The 20,147-nt window shown below is 48.3% G+C and overlaps 4 protein-coding genes across 4 annotated transcripts; 3 read left to right on the top strand and 1 right to left on the bottom strand.

Moving 5' to 3' along the window:
• Nucleotides 1–4,759: 4,759 nt before the first annotated feature.
• Nucleotides 4,760–7,900, top strand: DFJ58DRAFT_737266 (uncharacterized protein; the record flags this gene model as incomplete). Its single annotated transcript, XM_041386921.1, has 8 exons — nucleotides 4,760–5,480; nucleotides 5,535–5,792; nucleotides 5,853–6,095; nucleotides 6,156–6,410; nucleotides 6,470–6,526; nucleotides 6,582–6,854; nucleotides 6,919–7,149; nucleotides 7,215–7,900. The coding sequence occupies 8 exons, from the start codon at nucleotides 4,760–4,762 to the stop codon at nucleotides 7,898–7,900; spliced, it is 2,724 nt and encodes a 907-aa protein (XP_041235208.1).
• A 706-nt stretch (nucleotides 7,901–8,606) lies between these two features.
• On the top strand, nucleotides 8,607–10,351 carry DFJ58DRAFT_737265 (uncharacterized protein; the record flags this gene model as incomplete). Its single annotated transcript, XM_041386920.1, has 3 exons — nucleotides 8,607–9,149; nucleotides 9,201–9,634; nucleotides 9,691–10,351. 3 exons carry the CDS (start codon nucleotides 8,607–8,609, stop codon nucleotides 10,349–10,351), a joined length of 1,638 nt encoding a protein of 545 aa, XP_041235207.1.
• A 5,475-nt stretch (nucleotides 10,352–15,826) lies between these two features.
• Nucleotides 15,827–16,601, bottom strand: DFJ58DRAFT_848659 (uncharacterized protein; the record flags this gene model as incomplete). Its single annotated transcript, XM_041393661.1, has 4 exons — nucleotides 15,827–15,889; nucleotides 15,924–16,282; nucleotides 16,332–16,433; nucleotides 16,484–16,601. 4 exons carry the CDS (start codon nucleotides 16,599–16,601, stop codon nucleotides 15,827–15,829), a joined length of 642 nt encoding a protein of 213 aa, XP_041235206.1.
• A 2,062-nt stretch (nucleotides 16,602–18,663) lies between these two features.
• On the top strand, nucleotides 18,664–19,235 carry DFJ58DRAFT_848658 (uncharacterized protein; the record flags this gene model as incomplete). The annotated part of the gene is made up of 2 exons (XM_041393660.1): nucleotides 18,664–18,775; nucleotides 19,036–19,235. The coding sequence occupies 2 exons, from the start codon at nucleotides 18,664–18,666 to the stop codon at nucleotides 19,233–19,235; spliced, it is 312 nt and encodes a 103-aa protein (XP_041235205.1).
• Between the last annotated feature and the right edge of the window lie 912 nt (nucleotides 19,236–20,147).

Below are 20,147 nucleotides of genomic sequence, written 5' to 3'. Positions count from 1 at the left end.
TTCCTGTATACAGGCGAAGATCAGGGAGAACACATCGGTGTCCCAGTTTGAAAGTTTGTTTTGGAGGACTGAGACAAGTTGTTCGAAACCCATGCCGGTATCAACATGCTTGTTTGGGAGTGGCTCAAGCAAGCATGTTGATACAGGCATGGGTTTCGAACAACTTGTCTCAGTCCTCCAAAACAAACTTTCAAACTGGGACACCGATGTGTTCTCCCTGATCTTCGCCTGTATACAGGAATTAACTGGAGAAAGACCGTGTAGCGATCATTATTGTACATGAATAAATATCGGATACTAGTAATGGTAATTCGGTTGTGACTACTTCAGCGACTTGTAAGACATAGATTTGGAAGTTCCACTTCAGCGATAGATTTGGAAGTTCCACTTCAGCGACTTCTGAGACATAGATTTCGAGGTTCGACTTCGTGGACTTATAAGACATCGATTTGGAAAAAGTCTCAAGACAAAACTGCATACCATGAAGCGATAATCCTTTGATCGAATGTATCGTGCAAATCCCATATCTTAAGGACGTTTGGGTCGTCACCATCCTGAGGCCCATGAACTCAAATGCTGAACGGTGCTGATACTGTTTCTGCGGATGTGACTGCCCGAATCAGTGGTGGACCGAAGTTGAAAACCGATAGTATGGTTCTCGACCACTTCCGACTTAATGCTTTAACGCATCAACATCGACGTTCGACCAGATCACTAGTCTGTAATTCAGACTAGTCATCCTTCCGGAAAGACAACCTGGCTGTAGACGCTTTCCCTCCTCACGGCGTGCACTTGAACCCGATTCTCGACCCTCTGCTACTCACTCTCCCTCTCTCAACACTCCTGTGCATATCCCCCCGCAGGACATGGCGTCCATAAATTCGATCACAAATTTCTGCGCGGGTTCTCCTCGCCATAGAACCGCAACGCTAGTTGAACGGCTGGTACTGTGACGCACATCTCGGACTGTCTTGCAACTACTGTGCCGTAAATCTCAAATATGTCCATGCCCCTCGGACTTTGCTTGTTTAGACAGCAATCCTTTTACTGTCATGATAGAAGCACTCATATCCACCGAGTCGGTATTGAAATGTTGACATGTGTGTATATGTTCATATACAGATGTTGAGAATCCTCAATCGATGCCTTCCTTCTGCGCGGGTTCTCCTCGCCATAGAACCGCAACGCTAGTTGAACGGCTGGTACTGTGACGCACATCTCGGACTGTCTTGCAACTACTGTGCCGTAAATCTCAAATATGTATTGCCTTTAGCTGGCTTTAACTATCCTCAGACCAAAACACGGAAATCACATAAAAGTACATAGCATTTCACAGTATACACCTGTATGTTTTGTCTAACATAGTGCATCGCACCAACAGACAATAAACATTGATATATATATATAAACCCTTATCAACAGTGCATGACCCCTGTTCGCCCTTGTAGTGCCTGGCTAGACTCAGCATAGGACTTAGAGTCATGTTCTATTGATGGAAATCCGGTTCCGACTTCCCTGGCCTGACAGCCAGGTCCTGACTTTCCTTGGCAGGAGAAGTGAAGGCAGCACACACATGTCTGAATGACTCCAGCTCACGCACCAACATTGCAGGGATGCGGCTGCAAGGCAACATAACGCTCGTTGGGAAACGCAAGACCACCATGGCCTCAGTGATAATTGGGCAACAACGCCTCGCCTACAATCAAACAAATGAATACATGAACACAGGTAGCCAGTCATGTCTGCCTGGATTGCTGCCCCTTGACAGGAGAAGGTAACGTGGTGCATAGATGTCTGGATGACTCCATAGCACACTCCCTTGTCAGGGAGGCGTCCACATCGTTATGTGGTGGGAACTTGAGAAGTTGGAAGAAAAAGTTGAACATTGAACAGATATATACAAATCCTCAACGCCAAACAAACCACCACACGACCACACAGCAGTCCAACTCGGGATTACGCAAGCGAGCACCGCCACCCATAACCTCAAGCACCATGGTTGAAACAGTGAAAACTCTGATGGGAAAGGTCCAGAGACTGTACTACCATCATTGCAATCTCAGTTCATCTCACAAGGCCATAGGTGTAAGTGGCATTGTTATTATTCATAAACAGGCTTGATTTTTTTGACATGAGTCGAGGGGGTGGGTATATGTGTTCGATAGCGCACATGGGCACCCGCCAGTTCCACGTGGGCCATTGGAGGGTCTCTGTTATCTCGGAACGTAGTACTCTTTCCTTCTCGTGGCCATGGATGGCGGCACGATTAATTTTTTTTAGTGACTGGGGTGGTTTTTGCTCTGGGGTTGCCATGACTGAGGTGTGTGATTCCTTGTTGTGTTTGTTTGGGTGAAGGGGAACGAGATGAGGTTGTGCTGACCACTGTGGCATCAGGTGGGGGGCAGGGTCCCATATCTGCCCCGTCGACTGATCATACATCGGTAGCATGTTTGCTGAGATGTTGTGGTGACCGCGTGCACTTTCTTGCTGGTTCATATTGGCATCAGCGTTCGCGATGTCGAGCACTAGTCCTTGTTGTGTTCGTCTCACTCAGTCGGCATTTTGGCAGCTCTCTCTCGTATCAAACTCCCAACTCAATACAGTATTCCGAGTGCGAAATAAAATGGCAAATAAAATAACCACTCAATAACATGCCTGATTTATTTGTTGGCCGTCATCTTGTGTACGAAATAAACTTATTGCTCATCCAAAGCACACACATAATCGAGTCTTGCATCTACTTTGCCTGATAGGCTGCCGCGTTATGTACTACTTCTGTCTCTCGGTTCACAATAAAATCTGTCTGAGTCCCCTGGGCATGTAGCTGGGGGACTCCGCTTGCCTACTCACCGTGAGACCTTAGTGTAAAATGGCCAAATAAAATCATTATTGAGTGGGCTTATACCCCATTTATAAGAGAAAGAGCAAAAATATCAAAAGACTTTACAGTGTGTTGCATATGAGATTGCAGTGCGTGTTTTTCAAAACTCGGCCTCGCTACCTTTACCGGCACTTGTATACCTTAACTAGGTCAAGGGATGTGACATGTCACTCTAGCCACTGCCGCTTGATGAAACGAAACCTCAGTCAGTTCGTTATGCCAGGGTCATTCACTAACCAGGAAATGCGCCAGAATATCGTATTCTGGCGGTTTGAACAGCACAGGACAGCTCTTGAAATATCTCAGCTTGCTCAATGCTCAGAGAAGACAGTATACAATATTCTTCGCTTGCACCGAGACTATGGTCAAGTCACCAACCCCTTTGCACGCCGCAGGGGTCGTCCCCGCGTTCTTGACACCGTCGACACTGAATACATCCATGCACTACTCCAGGCAAACCCTGCCATGTACTTGGATGAACTACAAGAACAACTTCTCACTGCTCGGAACAAAGACATTTCTCTCGCTACCCTTTCACGCGCCACTCGAAGGCTGGGAATGACCCACAAAGACATTTCCAAAACGGCTGCGGAGAGGAATGAGCTCTTGCGGGTAACTTGGCAAGCCGCATATGGGGATATACGGGCTGAATACTGTGTCTGGCTGGATGAGTCCAGTGTTGATGACAAGACCAATCAGAGGATGCAGGGATAGGCAGATATCGGGCGCGCGTGTGTTCGCAGATCAACTTTCATTCGAGGGCAGTCCTTCAATGTGTAGTACCAGTATATAGTGTAGTATGAATCCAACCACATCACGAACTAAATTGAGTGATAATGTAGGAACGACTCGGAGCATAGTCAATATCAATGAAAAACAATCTATAGTTAAGTCAATTAATGCGCTGCCTCTTCTCAGCTTTCTTCAAATCGAGACGAGCATTCCATGTCTTGCAGTACATGAGCCGAGAATGCGGCAGATAGGTTAGAACGACTAACAGTATTCATCTAGTCAAAAAACAACAGGTCAAAGTCGTTCGTAAGTAGCGAAAGTGCAAAGACTTACATGTGGTGTGTTGGACCGCAGGTCGATGCTGATGGTGGTCAAAGCACTGAGTCACTCACACAGACGCACGGCGTATTACAAGATGTGACATCTAATTATGGTATACAAGTGCCGGTAAAGGTAGCGAGGCCGAGTTTTGAAAAACACGCACTGCAATCTCATATGCAACACACTGTAGAGGTGCGTGAGAATGTCTTTCCGAGCTCGGTGTTTGCACAATAATTTGTAATAGCCAAATGTGTAACTTTCGGTCACATCAATGGTTCGAAAAGTATTGTGCCTTATGCAGGCTGCATCAATCACTCTAACGCTCGTATCTTCAGGGCACTCCCTATGTCGATACTAGTACGCCTTGCGCAAAACGAGTTAGTGCAACTCACTGCACTCGATGATTGTCATCTGTCATCCACACTCGACTCATCCAACTAAACAAAGTAATATATCTTCATACTGTACTTGCTATATTGCCCATAATAAATCATTCCTTTGTCTTTCTTGATTTGCCTGCTTCTCGTGAGTCAATGCCATAATGTTCTTGCAGATTTCAGGAGTGATCAGAGGCCAAGTGTGACAAAAGTCACACGTCAAAACAAAGGAACAAACACAAGTTAGCAAATGTTGAAAAGGGAATCAACGATCGGACATTGAGAATTCTTCCGGCATCACACCGTAAAAGGTATCTGCACAAGCCACCGGCGATTGCCGGCGGAGTTCCAAGTCAATGTCAGGGCTGACCATCTGTACCTCTCTGTCCGATTAATCAAGCATATAAGAACTAGTTCACTTACACCTCTCGTGCTAACACTCACTGAAATGCCTCGCAGCAAGAAAACAGGCAGCCAGCGACACAGGCGCACGGTGCTCCAGCCTCGCTTCAAACCCGTTCGAAAGCACCATCGTGCGATGACCGCAGCAAAATCTACAGAAAAACGCGCTGCTATCAGTGGGGCACTTCCTCAACCCATCCGTCATTTCCGCATCCCTGTCAGCAAGGCCGAACTCTCTATGGACCAATGGGATGCACGTGCACCTCTCAGGATTCATTACGGTGTTCCGGAACTGATAAGCTATGGTGCAGGGGATACCGCTCAGCTTGAGTTTTTGCGGGTTCCTGCTATGAAGGACCGGCGGATTCTCGGCTATGTGCCACTCCCCACCAGATATCGGTCGTCCTGGGTGTATCTTTGCTACTGTGTAGAGTACTGGCTCGCGGTGTGGAAATGTTGGGATGGTGAGTCAAAGAAGAATCAAAAAAAGCAGAAGAATACAAAGACGCAACAAGAGAGGGCGGATCTGATTGACACCTCTCGCAAGAATGCTGGTGCACGTTTCCTTCAAGCTATGGTTGCCAGAAGAATTGTGTTGGAAGAGTGCATGGCGAACGGTGTGAATGATGAGCGGATTAAATCACTCGACGAGTTCCTCATTCGCGATCACCGAGATTGGCTATTCGTGGAGTTCGATGAGTTGCCTGACGATGCGGACATGTATTTAAAGGCCGATCCGTTGCACCCAGGAAACAAGAAGATGCTAGGTAGGCGTACCTGATGCGGATGTGTGCATCTGCGCTAACTCGCGATGGCCTCAGAAACGGGCTGGGGTGTAAACATGAATGATATCCCGATGATGCTTGGCGGGACGGACAATGCATGGATGTCCAAGGGACTCGACCTCTCAGAGATGTTCAAGAAAGATATGGATGCAGCCCTCAAGCAGCTCAAAAAGGGAGGGGAAGAGATCGACATCGCATTCAATGAAAACGCGGAATTGCCAGACAAGTGGCACGAGTCCCATGAGCCTCCAATTCGATTCATCAGTGAACGAAAGGACAAGTTTCTACGTGATGGTCAGCAGTAGGTTGCTTAGATTCTCTGCCTGAACTAACATTTCTTGTGATGCCTTGCAGGGTTCACCCTCGATGAACCTCTGATCTTTTTGTACCATTGCTTGCAGGCTGAGGGGGAGATCGAACGTGGAGACTTCCTGAGGGAAGTTATGGACATGCTAGCCAACGACGAGGCACGACACCAGTGGTCATTTCGCGTCGACCAGCTGATCGACGGAGAGATGGCATGGGACGAGTTCAGTGATTTAGTGGCTGATGGGTTGAATTTGGAGCTGGATCGGCGCGCTAACACAATGGGTTCAGGTATGTGCATTCATGACATTATAACTTCTGTGGGACTGCATATCATAACCTGATTCACAGACGGTGGCGAGCCTGACCTCCCATTTCTCAAGTTGGATGCGAGGATCGCGGTGCGAGCTTACTTGCGCAATTCGAAAAGAAACCCCGACACCGCTGCCGATATATTTCTTCGCAGCATCAGTAGATTTTCTGATCCAGGTGCGAGGGATCTCAAGGTGTGGAAATGGGTTATGCAAAAGGTCAAACCCAACACGGTGACTACAGTGCTGCAGCAAGCACATGATCACCGTTCGAAATCATTGAGTGAGAGCCGAGGTATGGTTCTTTTGCGCTGCATGTGTCCACACCTTACATCTGTGCATTATTCATTGTAGGTGATAAGCGGCATGTTTCCCCACAGGAAATGGAAAGCCGTTCGTCAATGGGCACGGGTGTGTTCCCTGTTTGTTTCCTGTGCCTGCAGCCAACATTCGTTGAATTGTTTAGATGGTCACGAGGAGGCTACCATTAGAAGTGATAGATCGCCTGAGGTCACGGCTACACTGCCTATGATTGACTGCACAAATGATGTACACAAAACATCACCTGTTCCCTCCTCCGTGGCGCGACCAACCCCTCCTGCTAAGGACATCCCATCCAACATGGATATGGATCAGACTGAGGCATCTGTTCAAGATAGCGAGCAACAGACTGCTGGCCATACACCAATGCTCCTAAAGATGCGAATCTCTAGCTCGAGGAGGGAGGCATGGCTTCGCAGTGGCGAGTTCTTCAAATACTAACATGTTTGCGCTCACTTATATCGTCGTTTCCGCATGTGCAGGACATAACCTTGATAAACCCCTTGTATTTTTGCACCATTGCCTGGCGGAGGAGGAACACATCGAGAAGGCAGAATTTGTGCAAGAAATTATGGATTTTTTCCCTACGGACCAGGAGCGAGATCGATGGTCGGAGAGAGTGGATCACCTGTATGAGGGCCTGACCACATGGCGCCAGTTCAGTCAGTTACTCGCTTGTAGCCTAGACCTGCAAGACGGACGGCGGGATGATGGTACAGGTCAAGGCAAGTTGAACGCAAAATGAATTTCGTAGTTGTTCTTGACATATTATTCTTAGGATTCACGAAGGGGGAAAAGTCCGAGTCTCCGTTTCCAACCTTAGATGCAAAGATCGCTATAAGGTCTTACCTTCGGCACTTGAAGGAGAAGCCCCAGGATGCTGACCAATTGTTCCGTGCATGCGTGGATCGATTTTCCACCATACCGAGTAGTGATTCCGTATGGCGTTCCGTGCAGAGTTTGAGCCAGACACTCAGCAGCATCAACGAAGTCTTGAAGTCTGCAGACGCTTTCTGGTACAACCGTGTTCATTCGAGCGCTGGTAAGAACCAGGAGGATCAGCCATCAACATCATCGAACGCCCCTCCTGATTATACTCCTGACACCATCGTTGAATTTCAGGATGAGATGGACATAAGTCCCAACTCACCATCAGATCAAATTTCGCAATTCACTGCAGCACCTGATGAAGATGACCAAACGACCAGCGAGGACGACTTCAGATCAGAATCGATTTTCTCCTTGGTGGACGTGGAAAGGGCCATCAGGTCTTACAGCCACGACGGTATCTCGTTCAATGAGCTCCGCAACATACTGTTGACCGACATCCCTCCAATTCATGTACAAACTGTGCACGAAGCACTGCGGACACTCGATCCTTGTCGGGTAGACAAAAAGATACTCAACTCCTTGTTCAAGAAGTTGGAAGAGGAAGAGTCGTTGGCAAAAAGAGATGTTGGTTGATACAGTTTTCGTCTTGCATGCACAAGCAACCTAGTGTGGTATTTGTATCCACCAGGCGATAGGATATTCATTTTTCCTTGTCTGTATAAGTTCAGAAGAAACAACGCTGTACCTTACTACTTTCTGGCTGCTCATTTTTTTCAGACCGTGGTAAATACGAGTGCCGACGTCAAATGCCCAGGCAGTCCCTTCATTTCGCAAAAATCCCGTACTACGCACGAATGATTATTTAGATGAGTATCAGATTGTGAATGTACGATAGGCTAAGTAAAACGCTGTCCTGGTACGAAAAATGGGGAAAAGGTCAATGGTACGAAGGAAAGACAGCCAAAAACTCACTGGGATGTCAGGGTAGGTAGATTCAAAACGTCACATCACGGTGCACTTACCAGTCCGTGAAGTTTTAACTTGCATGGCTTGGATTTGATTTTTTGGTTCTTCACATTTCACTTCTCGGTTAGAAGAACTCGAAACTGGGAATCTTTCTCACGAGTTTTGTGAAAATCAACTTATGTTCCAGCGCGGCCCGAAGTTCATACACTGTAAATTATTAAACAGAGACTAACGTGGGAGGTTTGATCGGAGATTGGTCGGAGTGTTAAAATGAGTTCGTCCATATGTGGGTAACCAGTCACAAGTCTAGATCAGTATTGCTTGCCCTGCAGATTGAATTCTTTTGTTGGTGCCATCCTTCAACTCGAACGCAATGCCTCCAAAAGCAAAAGCCCGTGCTGCTGCCATTCACCTCGGAATCGCTCGCTCTGCCCCTGGGCGCGTCGACATCGGCAGTCTGACATTGCAAGATCCATCGATTGCAGCCCCCGTCAGTCGGCCCCCAGCTGCACACGACATGGAACCTCCCATCGCCGATATCACAAAAATTGAACTCGACCATCTTGGGACCTTCTGCCATTTCTGCTCGGATGGGTGTGATGCAACAACGTCCTACACGTGTGTCAAATGTGGCGCCGTTATATGTCACCAAACACGGCCAGGCGGATCTGGATGCATTGCCCATGACTCGGTGCCGAAGAATTGGGAGTTCCTGTGCCCACTGTGCGCTAGAAAGGTTGATGGAAAGGAGAGGAGCTTGCCTTACAAGGTAATCGGTTATGGGATGCGCAAGAGAGTGAAGAAGGCGTGGCCAGCTTGCATTGTTCACATAACCTTAGATTCGATGAAGGACCAATATCTGAAGCTCCTGATTAATCTTGACCTCGTGACCCAATACAAACAATCATCTGCAAATGTAAGCCACTCCTCCTCCTTGACCCCTGCAACTAACCTTTGTAATCAACAGTTAACCACAGCTAGCCTAGCCATGAAGGCAGGGGCTCATGACAAACAATCGCGTCTGTTGACAATACCTTCGAACTTTATCACCACCTCCATGTTGGAAAACGTTCCCAGCAATACCTTTGTGATCATGGACACTCACTCCGATGAGTACACTGGTATGTTGCAGCATACCGGTGGGGCTTCCGGAGGAACCAACACCACGGCTGCAGAAATCATACAAGCCTACCTCGGTAAGAAGTTCATAGCGGCGATGAGGTTCGCGTCAAAAAATGCGAGGGAGGATGAGTCGGTGGAGACAACCGCCATGGGCGGCACACCATGGTGCGATACCACACCAAAGGCGAGGGGTGGACGACGGGGACTTATCCTTGTCACTTGTGGGCCTGCCATACGGGTCAGCCATCACTTTGACTCACTGCTGAAACTGGTGAAGGAGTAAGTGGTATTTATTGCATTGGTTTATCGCACTTCCCCCCTCACATGTATCTTAGGGACGTCTTTGATTTCATCGTTGGATTTGGAGGGGCCTCGACCCTCCCTGTGAACGTTGGCCCCATGGTTCAAGCCTTTGTTCGCAATGCTACACTGTTCGGAATACCGGATGTCTGGGACTCATTGTGCGAATTGCTCGCCTCCAGTCCAGATGTTTTGGACCACAACACCGTCGTGATTGTCTATGGCTCATATGTAGAGGGGAAGCGCATAGTCGAGAGCAGAGAGATAGGCAAACACCGTCCTCCGTATCGTGCGTTTGGTCACGAGTTCAGTGCATGCGCAAAGGAGGGCTGCCGTCCCGCGGTATCGGATAACCGGGTATCAACAAAGAACGGCAAGGTTCGCATTACCTGTGCAAAGTGTCAATGGACATCCGCCTGGGTGGCTATTGACAAGGACAACGAGTATTTCTTCCGTGTCAAACCTACCATTGCTCCGATGCTCTTCTGGCACCACTTCCCCCCGTCGTCTGGACTCAACAACTTTTTCGTGAACGCCACGCGAGATGCCGATCGAAAGGGCTCCAAGGGGAAGAAAAGACAGGAGCACAACGCTGAAGCATCCAATCGTCGCCCTGCAAAACGCCGGAGGCCATCGTCAAGTTTGGAAGGGTCAAGCAGTGATGGCAATGAAGGGTCACCTATGACATGTGAATGAGGTGGATGACTTTTCGTTCATAGCTTTCCTTCCGTCTACATTTGTTTACACTGTCATTGTTTGCAACTCAAAGCCAAATTGTTTTCGGTTGATTTGAATATGTAGAGAGCTGCGACAATATCAGAATCTACCCTCGCAACATTAGCAAACTATAAATTTTGTCCCAGAGGTCCACAGTTTGCACACCTGAAGTCACAGCCAGACAGTGCCACAGACAACCACAGTACCCATGGTACCAGAGCAATTTCACACGCTCAGTACCTTACTTTCAAATTTGCTAAGTCTCGCGTTACTACACAGTAGGTACTACTCTAAACAATTAACTTTTTGCTAGTACTTGACCCTCATGCAGCTACTACTTGTCAGCTGCCAAAAGTCTATCTGTCACCTGCGTCATCCCAGCCCTCCAGCACCTTCTCTTCACCCGACCATGCCCAATCAGCAACTCATGGAGCCGAGCGCATAGTAGCCGCAGGACACGTCAGCGAATGCTGACGTGGCGCGAACGCACGCGCACAGCGAACGTGATAAGCTCTAGTGTCAGAGGCAAGAGGAGGACAAGAGATCCAGGATGAACGGCTTGCTAATGAAAGGTGTATGTTCTGTTTCTGCATTTGTTTATACTACTAACAAGTTTGTATGGCACTACAAGGACGAACAGGGGTCATGTGCTGTTAATAAGGGTTTTTTAGCGATGTTTATTGTCTGTTGGTGCGATGCACTATGGTAGACAATATACTGTGAACAGCCATGTACTTTTACCAGTTATGTGATGTCCGTGCATCATTCTGAGGATAGTTAAAGGTGATAGGGAATAGGTGTGTTGTTTAAACTCCTTTCTCTTCGTCGTCGCGTTCTTCTGCAAGTGGTGTGACATCCCTGAATATCTGTTCCAGTCTGCGTGCTATGGATGAAGCGGAGCAATGGTTTTTTTAATGCATTGTCTGTTCAACGGATTCTTTTAATACAAGTCTTCAGTGTGAGAGTCACGTGGTATCCTCAGGTGCTCCTGGGACTTCCAATACATTTTTTTGTGAAGAAATAGGCCTCGACACCGGAATTAAAGTCCGAAATTTGAGTGGTGCCACATCTGGTTTTCGACTTCGACTTTGATGTCTCCTTGCACCGTTTGCGTCGCAGTTGTGCACCAAGAGCTGTTTCTTTATGGAACACGCCATGAAACTCCCTAGGTCCTTTGCTCGTCCAGCTATCCCAAGTTGTGCCTTTGTAAGACCCAAATCTCGGACACTGCAAGTTGTTAGCAGAACGGAACAACATATCGAGTGTCTTGAGATGCTCGACAATCTCCAATTTCCACTGTAGCTGAAACTGTGGATGACATTGGGTTGTTCACATGTCTGCGTGTCTCGTTCCATGTGCTGACACGTTTTTCACTAAAACACTAACCCACTAACTAAGCCTATACACATGGAGAAGCACGCGAGGTTGACATGTGCCATCGGGATGCTATATAGGTCTTCCAAAAAGTGGATTGGAAGCGTGTCTCCGTTGTGTGTCACGTGAATATGCGCGCTGACCGAAAGGCGGGATACAAAAGGCTTGACCTACATATGACCACTGGTTCTCAATCAACCGTTTTTGCAAGACATGCTCGGGTATGAGGTGTAGCAGGGGCTCTACAGATGGTAGCTTCCTCCACAATGGCGGGATCGAGACGTGAAAAAAAGGTTTTATTGACGGTAGCGAGAGGGATGAAGTCACTGAAGTAGCTCATCTCGCGCTTGCTCGTAGGCGTACTCGAAGAGTTCGAGTAGGATGTCGTCGTGGAGGCGAAGCATTTGCGACTGGTGAGCGGAGGAACGATGTATACTGCGAATCTAATGTCCAGAACTCTTAAGAGAGGTGGACGGCAAGGCGCTGTGACATGGAAGGCATCGATTGAGGATTCTCAACATCTGTATATGAACATATACACACATGTCAACATTTCAATACCGACTCGGTGGATATGAGTGCTTCTATCATGACAGTAAAAGGATTGCTGTCTAAACAAGCAAAGTCCGAGGGGCATGGACATATTTGAGATTTACGGCACAGTAGTTGCAAGACAGTCCGAGATGTGCGTCACAGTACCAGCCGTTCAACTAGCGTTGCGGTTCTATGGCGAGGAGAACCCGCGCAGAAATTTGTGATCGAATTTATGGACGCCATGTCCTGCGGGGGGATATGCACAGGAGTGTTGAGAGAGGGAGAGTGAGTAGCAGAGGGTCGAGAATCGGGTTCAAGTGCACGCCGTGAGGAGGGAAAGCGTCTACAGCCAGGTTGTCTTTCCGGAAGGATGACTAGTCTGAATTACAGACTAGTGATCTGGTCGAACGTCGATGTTGATGCGTTAAAGCATTAAGTCGGAAGTGGTCGAGAACCATACTATCGGTTTTCAACTTCGGTCCACCACTGATTCGGGCAGTCACATCCGCAGAAACAGTATCAGCACCGTTCAGCATTTGAGTTCATGGGCCTCAGGATGGTGACGACCCAAACGTCCTTAAGATATGGGATTTGCACGATACATTCGATCAAAGGATTATCGCTTCATGGTATGCAGTTTTGTCTTGAGACTTTTTCCAAATCGATGTCTTATAAGTCCACGAAGTCGAACCTCGAAATCTATGTCTCAGAAGTCGCTGAAGTGGAACTTCCAAATCTATCGCTGAAGTGGAACTTCCAAATCTATGTCTTACAAGTCGCTGAAGTAGTCACAACCGAATTACCATTACTAGTATCCGATATTTATTCATGTACAATAATGATCGCTACACGGTCTTTCTCCAGTTAATTCCTGTATACAGGCGAAGATCAGGGAGAACACATCGGTGTCCCAGTTTGAAAGTTTGTTTTGGAGGACTGAGACAAGTTGTTCGAAACCCATGCCTGTATCAACATGCTTGCTTGAGCCACTCCCAAACAAGCATGTTGATACCGGCATGGGTTTCGAACAACTTGTCTCAGTCCTCCAAAACAAACTTTCAAACTGGGACACCGATGTGTTCTCCCTGATCTTCGCCTGTATACAGGAATTAACTGGAGAAAGACCGTGTAGCGATCATTATTGTACATGAATAAATATCGGATACTAGTAATGGTAATTCGGTTGTGACTACTTCAGCGACTTGTAAGACATAGATTTGGAAGTTCCACTTTAGCGACTTCTGAGACATAGATTTCGAGGTTCGACTTCGTGGACTTATAAGACGTAGATTTGGAAAAAGTCTCAAGACAAAATTGCATACCATGAAGCGATAGTCCTTTGATCCAATGTATCGTGCAAATACCGTTCTGTTCTTGAAGTTTGAATTCCTGAACCCAATAATTGTACAAGAAGTATGAGTAAGTAAAAGTACATTCCGTTGCTAGATGTGCGGTATGGGTATAACGAGCGATTTCTGTAAACCAAATAAAATGACGATGACCCAAGCTAATCTAAAGCCGCGAAAGATCTCGGATCCAACCGATCAATGTCGTAGCACAACAACTCCGCTTGCCCCTCAGTCACAACCTTGGCGTCTTTGAACGAAGTTGCCGTATGCTGGCCAAGTCTCGATATCCATTGACTACGGGTGGCAAATGCGCGCGAATCCCTATTTTTCATCGCGGCAATGTGCCTCATGAACCATGTCTCCAGGCTTGCCGTCCATTCTCCTTGCCACTGCGTGTACTTGTCAAATACATCAATGGGAGGCCATAAGATATGGTTGTCGTCCGTTAGGCCTAATAGGGTATTGATGTGGGCGTCCGTTACCATGTCGTCAACATCGGTGCCGATACGCTCGACGTTCGAGTGCATAGAAGCGTCGCTCGAAGGTCCAGACAGGGCAGCCGAAATTAGGTTGTCTGGTCCAAATTGGATTGCAAGTCGCCACAGAAGACCGCCCATACCACAGAAACGGCGGCTGAATGGGAGTCGGAGCATATCCCTGACGCTGTTTTCGTACCGCTCAAACTCTCCGTTGCCCCTTGTGAGCAAGAGAGGTTTTTGGTCCAGATAGGCGGGACGTGGACCTGAGAGGGTACTCAGTGGGCCGACGAGGTGCTGGGGATTGGCAAAGACCCGCCAATCCATTCCGCGGGAGAGACAACGAATTGCGAAAAACCACAGGGGGACATCCGGATATTGCGCTCTCCATAGACGCAGTCTGATTTCAGTCCTCTTGGATACGACCAACCTACCACGAGATATGGCATGGAGGAGGTGATATGGAGGGTAACAAGCGATGTGGAGAAGGCGATTTTGAGGATCGCTACGCAACGACGGGGAAAGCGGATTGAGGTCGTCGTACTGTGCGAGGCAGTTCGTTCGATCTAAGATGAAGCGGGTTACTGTGTTATTGGCAGGACGGCAGCCCATCATGTTCAACCCTGCGACGCTTGTTACAGTAGAAGAGGGCAAGAACTGTAGATATCCCATTGGGAGAGACAAAGTGCCAGGAATTGATGACGGTGCAGCAGGTACGTTGGTGGAAGGTGCTCGTGTGGGATACGAAGGGTGACATGAATCAAGAGCTATAAATATAAAAATAAGTTCAGGATTCAGAGTAACGATAGTATGTACTCACGGCGCCGGTTTGGTTGTGGCCCGCGATGAGGCAAAGGCGCTGTGATAAGAAAAAATTGTTATGACAAGCTGCCTGTTTTGAGGGAAAGCAAACGTACTGCGATAACTTCTCCGGACAGGACTGTGTTGACGGTTGGACTGTCTGTGACTTCCCCGAGCTCTACCCGGCGAGGGGGATCTACCGCGGCGAGTCGAATGTTCTTGGGGAGGTGATCGGTAACGACGAGGAGGCGCGCGACGGTCAGACTGAGACGGAGCGTAATCTCTATATGACGATGGTCGACGGGGGGGAGACAGTTCTCGGCGAGATGCATGGTATGGCGATCCACGTGGAGGAGGAGACAATGAACGACGTGAACGGTTTGGAACGAAGGGCGCATGTGGGCGACGAGGAGAACGATCTCGGCGATTGACTGTGTCCGTCTTGCCCTTGGTTGGAGATGGTGCGTGTGACCCAGAGGTCACTTCGCCTGGCTCGATGTCGACGTCCATGCCGTCCTCCGCGATAACTCGACCACCCGAATCCGCCTTCTGTACCCGTTCGAGGCGTTCACGTTCAAGTTCCCTCTGCCTGTCGGCTTCCTTCTGCCTTTCGATCTCAAGGTCCTGCTGCCTCTTGATCTCAAGCTCCCTCTGCCTGTCGGATTCCTGCTGCCTTTCGATCTCGAGCTGCTTCTGCCTCTCGACTTCCATCTGCCTCTCGATCTCGAGCTGCTTCTGCCTCTCGATCTCGAGCTGCTTCTGCCTCTCGATCTCGAGCTGCTTCTTCTGCCTGACGATGTCGAGCTGCCTCTCGTCTTCCTTCTGCCTGTCGATCTCCTTCTGCTCCTCCATCTCCTTCTCTTTCTTGGCCCGCGCAAAATCGGCTGCTCGTGCATCAGCTTTATCCTTGAATATTTGTTTCAGCTTCTTCCTCTTTTCCATCTTTTGCTGCTCCGTTTCAGTTTGACACTGTGGCAGCCCGCCTGGTGATGTCGAAGGAGGAGGAGGGGGACCTACAGCCGGTACATGCACAGTGACACGAGGAGGAGCGGGGACAACGGTAGGAGGAGGAACGGGAGCGACTGCGGGGGGAGGTATAGCGTCATCCTCGTCGATGTCAAATAGATCCTCCTCGTCGGTACCGTCGTAGTCGGAGTAGTCGTAGTAGAGTTCGATATCTCCCGTTCGTGGGTGAAATATGTCAGACGGCACATAGTTCTTCAGCTCTTTGATTTCTTCGTAATTTTTGGTGATCTCTTTGCGCGGTTGCGTTTTGCCTTTGGTGACGAAGATACGCTTCGCGGCTTTCTGACCTTTGAAGGGAGGCTCTTGTCCGTCTGGCCAGAATTGGCCCGGCTTGCTGCAATAGTCGACGACTGGAGCAAAGGAGTCAGACGAGTGTTAATAGATATTCGGTCGACGTACATGTAGGGCCCCGTTTTGGCCGTGTGGTGATTTGCTCGACGTCTGCCCATGGGTTCTCTGGCCAAGACGAAGCTCCGAGGGACGTTGATCCCTTTTCATTGTCTAAGGAACGGAAATGAGGTGTTGTGAATGATGATGAGGATTTGTCTCACCAGGAGCATGATCTTCGACTGTGGGTTTTCGAGTCACAGACATGGCCGCAGGCCGTATACGAGGTGTGGAATTCGCGGCCTTTGGCTTTCTTGAGGATGGAGCGTTGAACCGAGGCATGTGACGTGTCGGAGAGGGTGTAAGGCAATGCGCGGTTCGAGAAGTTGAGGGACTGAACCACGGAGAGAAGACTCGAGTTTAGGTGGTTGGGGATATCAACGAAATGCTGGATGCGCACTGGTGATGTGTTGAAACGCAGATGGGCAGGTATTTAGAGTCGGAGTGCTTGTTGAGCGCGTGTTCGTAGAGATATAAACCACCGAGAAACGACTCGCTGGAATTTCCAACGAGAAGTTACGGTGAGATTGAATGTAGTTGATGAACAAGTGACGAGGAGTTTAAGTCAAGGATTTGAGTAATCAAGGCAGGCGGAGTGTGAGCAATGTTGAGGTGCCACAAATGGCAATATTGTTGATCCACAATTCCACACACAAACGTGGAAATTCCATTTCGGTGGTCTGTAGTTCAACGTGCTATAGATAATGATTATGTGGAGTCGCGAATCCTTCAACTGTGGTCAAATTTAATGTTTTGAGATTGAGGCACGCTGAGAACCAACTGTGCTGAGAATGGATGGCGTTCCGTGAAAGTTGTCAGAGCTGAGCAAGATCAACTCTCCAGAAAATGATACTAGGACATGTGCAAATGTGTGTGCATACAATATTTTCGCGTTACTCTAGGTTGTACCGGATCTGTTACAATGATATTGGAAATGTGAATTACATGTACACGGCTACAATAGAACACGACTGCTGGATGCGCTGTTGCTGTCCATTCCAACCTACACTCGTTCGGTCTCGTGCTAGCCCGCCTTTGTTCCAATTGACACCGGAACATCAGCAGATGATCAGGATCAAAAATAGCGAGGTCGCAGGAAACCAGAGAGAGCACGCTACCTGACGTAGGAGTACCAGCATGGTTTCCACTGATTGGGTTCATGGAAGCGGGGCAAGGGGGATGGGACTGCTGCATTACAGTAGGCGAACTTGGGGGTGAGGCGATATGGGGACGGTGAGTTTCTGCGGCCGTCCATGGTCACGACAATGGTGTTATCTGTAGCTTGATCGATTGTAGGGCTGCATAGACGAGTCACACGGTGAAACCGGGAAATGGGTATACCTGTGGTATATGTAGTATATGTAGTATATGTAGGGCAAACTGCTGCAAGATAATGAATGCGAATGTGAGGAAGTCTCGTACCAGAAAAATTTGAGCGAGTGCGGTCTGAAACGAATGAAGCAGTCGAACGCGTCAGTTTCTCCATAGCGTTTGTGCAAATGGTTGAGCATGATCTACTTCTAGGATAACCTCTGCAATCAGCGAATACGTGTAGAGTCGTACACCGCTGAAAAAGTCTTTAGTACGTTGACCTCTAAGTGAATGCAAGCGATGCCGGATTACAAAAAAAAACACGTACGACATGAACCTGCAACGACTAGTAAACTAGGAGGATTGAGAGGAAGGGGCGATCTGACGTTTTGCCTGCGGTAAATGTGAGCATGCGGTTGACAAGGAAAACGGCGTTCGTACGATGAAGGGATCTGGTTGAGGACCGCTATGGAGGTGTTGTAGAGGACATGACGGGGGGTCCGACGAGGGAAGGCTCAGTTTGACGCGTCCAAGTCAACGTGGCAGCTTGGAGGCTGGCGACTTTAGCGACTTCCGAGACTTTAGACATTAGGGTTAGAGGCTATGGAGCCGTTTGCGACAGCGTCTGCTTCGAATTACGAAGCAAAGGTTTGTACGAACATCCGAGTACATTGGATATAAGGGCACTGGCGTGAGAGGTTCAAGTCAAACGTAGCAGCTTCGGAGGCTTCCAAGACTTTGGCGACATCTGCTTCGAATTACGAAGCAGAGGTTTGTACGAATGTCCGAGTATTTTGGATATAAGGGCGCTGGCGTGAGAGGTTCAAGTCAAACATAGCAGCTTCGGAGACCTCCAAGACTTTGGCGACATCTGCTTCGAATTACGAAGTAGTAGAGGTTTGTACGAGCGTCGGGATGTTTTGGATGTAAGGGCACCGGCGTACCAAGGAGTTCGAGTGAAACGTAGCAGCTTCGGAGACCTCCAAGACTTTGGCGACATCTGCTTCGAATTACGAAGCAGAGGTTTGTACGAATGTCCGAGTATTTTGGATATAAGGGCGCTGGCGTGAGAGGTTCAAGTCAGATGTGGAACCTTGGGAGACTTCCAGACTTTGGCGACATCTGCTTCGAATTACGAAGCAGAGGTTTGTACGAATGTCCGAGTATTTTGGATATAAGGGCGCTGGCGTGAGAGGTTCAAGTCAGATGTGGAACCTTGGGAGACTTCCAAGACTTTGGCGACATCTGCTTCGAATTACGAAGCAGAGGTTTGTACGAGCGTCCGAGTATTTTGGATATAAGGGCCCTGGCGTGAGAGGTTGAAGTCAGATGTGGCACCTTGGGAGGCTGGACTGGCGAATTTAACAGCTTTAGCGACTTCTGAGGCTTTACATATTAAGCTTAGTGACTACGGAGACGTTGGCCACATGCATCTGCTTCGAATTACGGAGCAAAGGGTGGTACTTGACGAACGTCGGAGTGTTTAGGATAGAAGAGCAGTGCCGTGGGAGGTCCAAGTCAAACGCGGTAGCTGTTTACTTTGGCGACTTCGAAGACGTTGGCAACATCCGCTTCGAATTACGGAGCAAAGATGTGAAGTTGTAGATATTGGGATTAGAGACTGCAAAAACTTTGGCCACAACGTCTGCTTCGAATTACGAAGCAGATGTTTGTACTTGAGGGAGGGTTGGAGCGTTTGGGATAGAAGGGCACTGGCGTGGGAGGTTCGAGTCCACTGTGGCACCTTGGGAGACCGGACTGGTGACTTTGGCAGCTTTAGCGACTTCTGAGACTTAGACATTAAGCTTAGAGACTGCAGAGACGTTGGCCACAAGCATCTGCTTCGAATTACGAAGCAAAAGGGTCGTGCCTGACGAACATCAGAGTGTTTTTGAATAGAAGAGCATGGATGAAGAGCACTAGGCCGTGGGAATTGGTATGATTGAAACGTTGTCGTTCTAGGTACTTTGGAGGACTTCCAAGACTTGGCAACTTCCGAGGGTATATGTTAAAAATTCGAAGTAAAGTATCTGAGTCCTCTAACATTGCATTTTCTGTTTCATCGTTACAGTCTCTTAATACACGATGACGACAGAATTACGAGCAGCATTGAGAAAAAAAGTCTACACGGAGCCGAACTTTTCTGCCATCAACTTGGCAGCGAGGCAACGGCAGGCAGCGACTTGTCTGGCAAAAATCCTTTCATGGATACCAGAGCTTCGAGACAGTATTCGATGTGCATATTTGGCCGGGAGACATATTCCTCGAATTACGAGGAAAAGGTCTTAAAAGGGTGGCTAATGAGTGTAGCATCCATTACATGCGAGTGTTGAGCATCGGAGTTGCTCTTTCCATGACCATATATAGTAAATACTCCCGTGTACCCATCTAGGTACAACGCCTTACAGCCTGAGGATGTTTCCAAATAGTGGCGATAAATATGATATACGCAGCGTTTGGGAAATGTGTGAATCCCACCAATTTAAGTGGAGAATGATGCCCATCTGATACCATATC

Source organism: Suillus subalutaceus, assembly GCF_016647625.1.
Source record: "Suillus subalutaceus strain FC151 chromosome Unknown DFJ58scaffold_339, whole genome shotgun sequence".
Lineage (NCBI taxonomy): Eukaryota > Fungi > Basidiomycota > Agaricomycetes > Boletales > Suillaceae > Suillus > Suillus subalutaceus.
The sequence above is the reverse complement of the archived record's forward strand: the minus strand, read 5'-3'. Positions and strand labels throughout refer to the sequence as shown.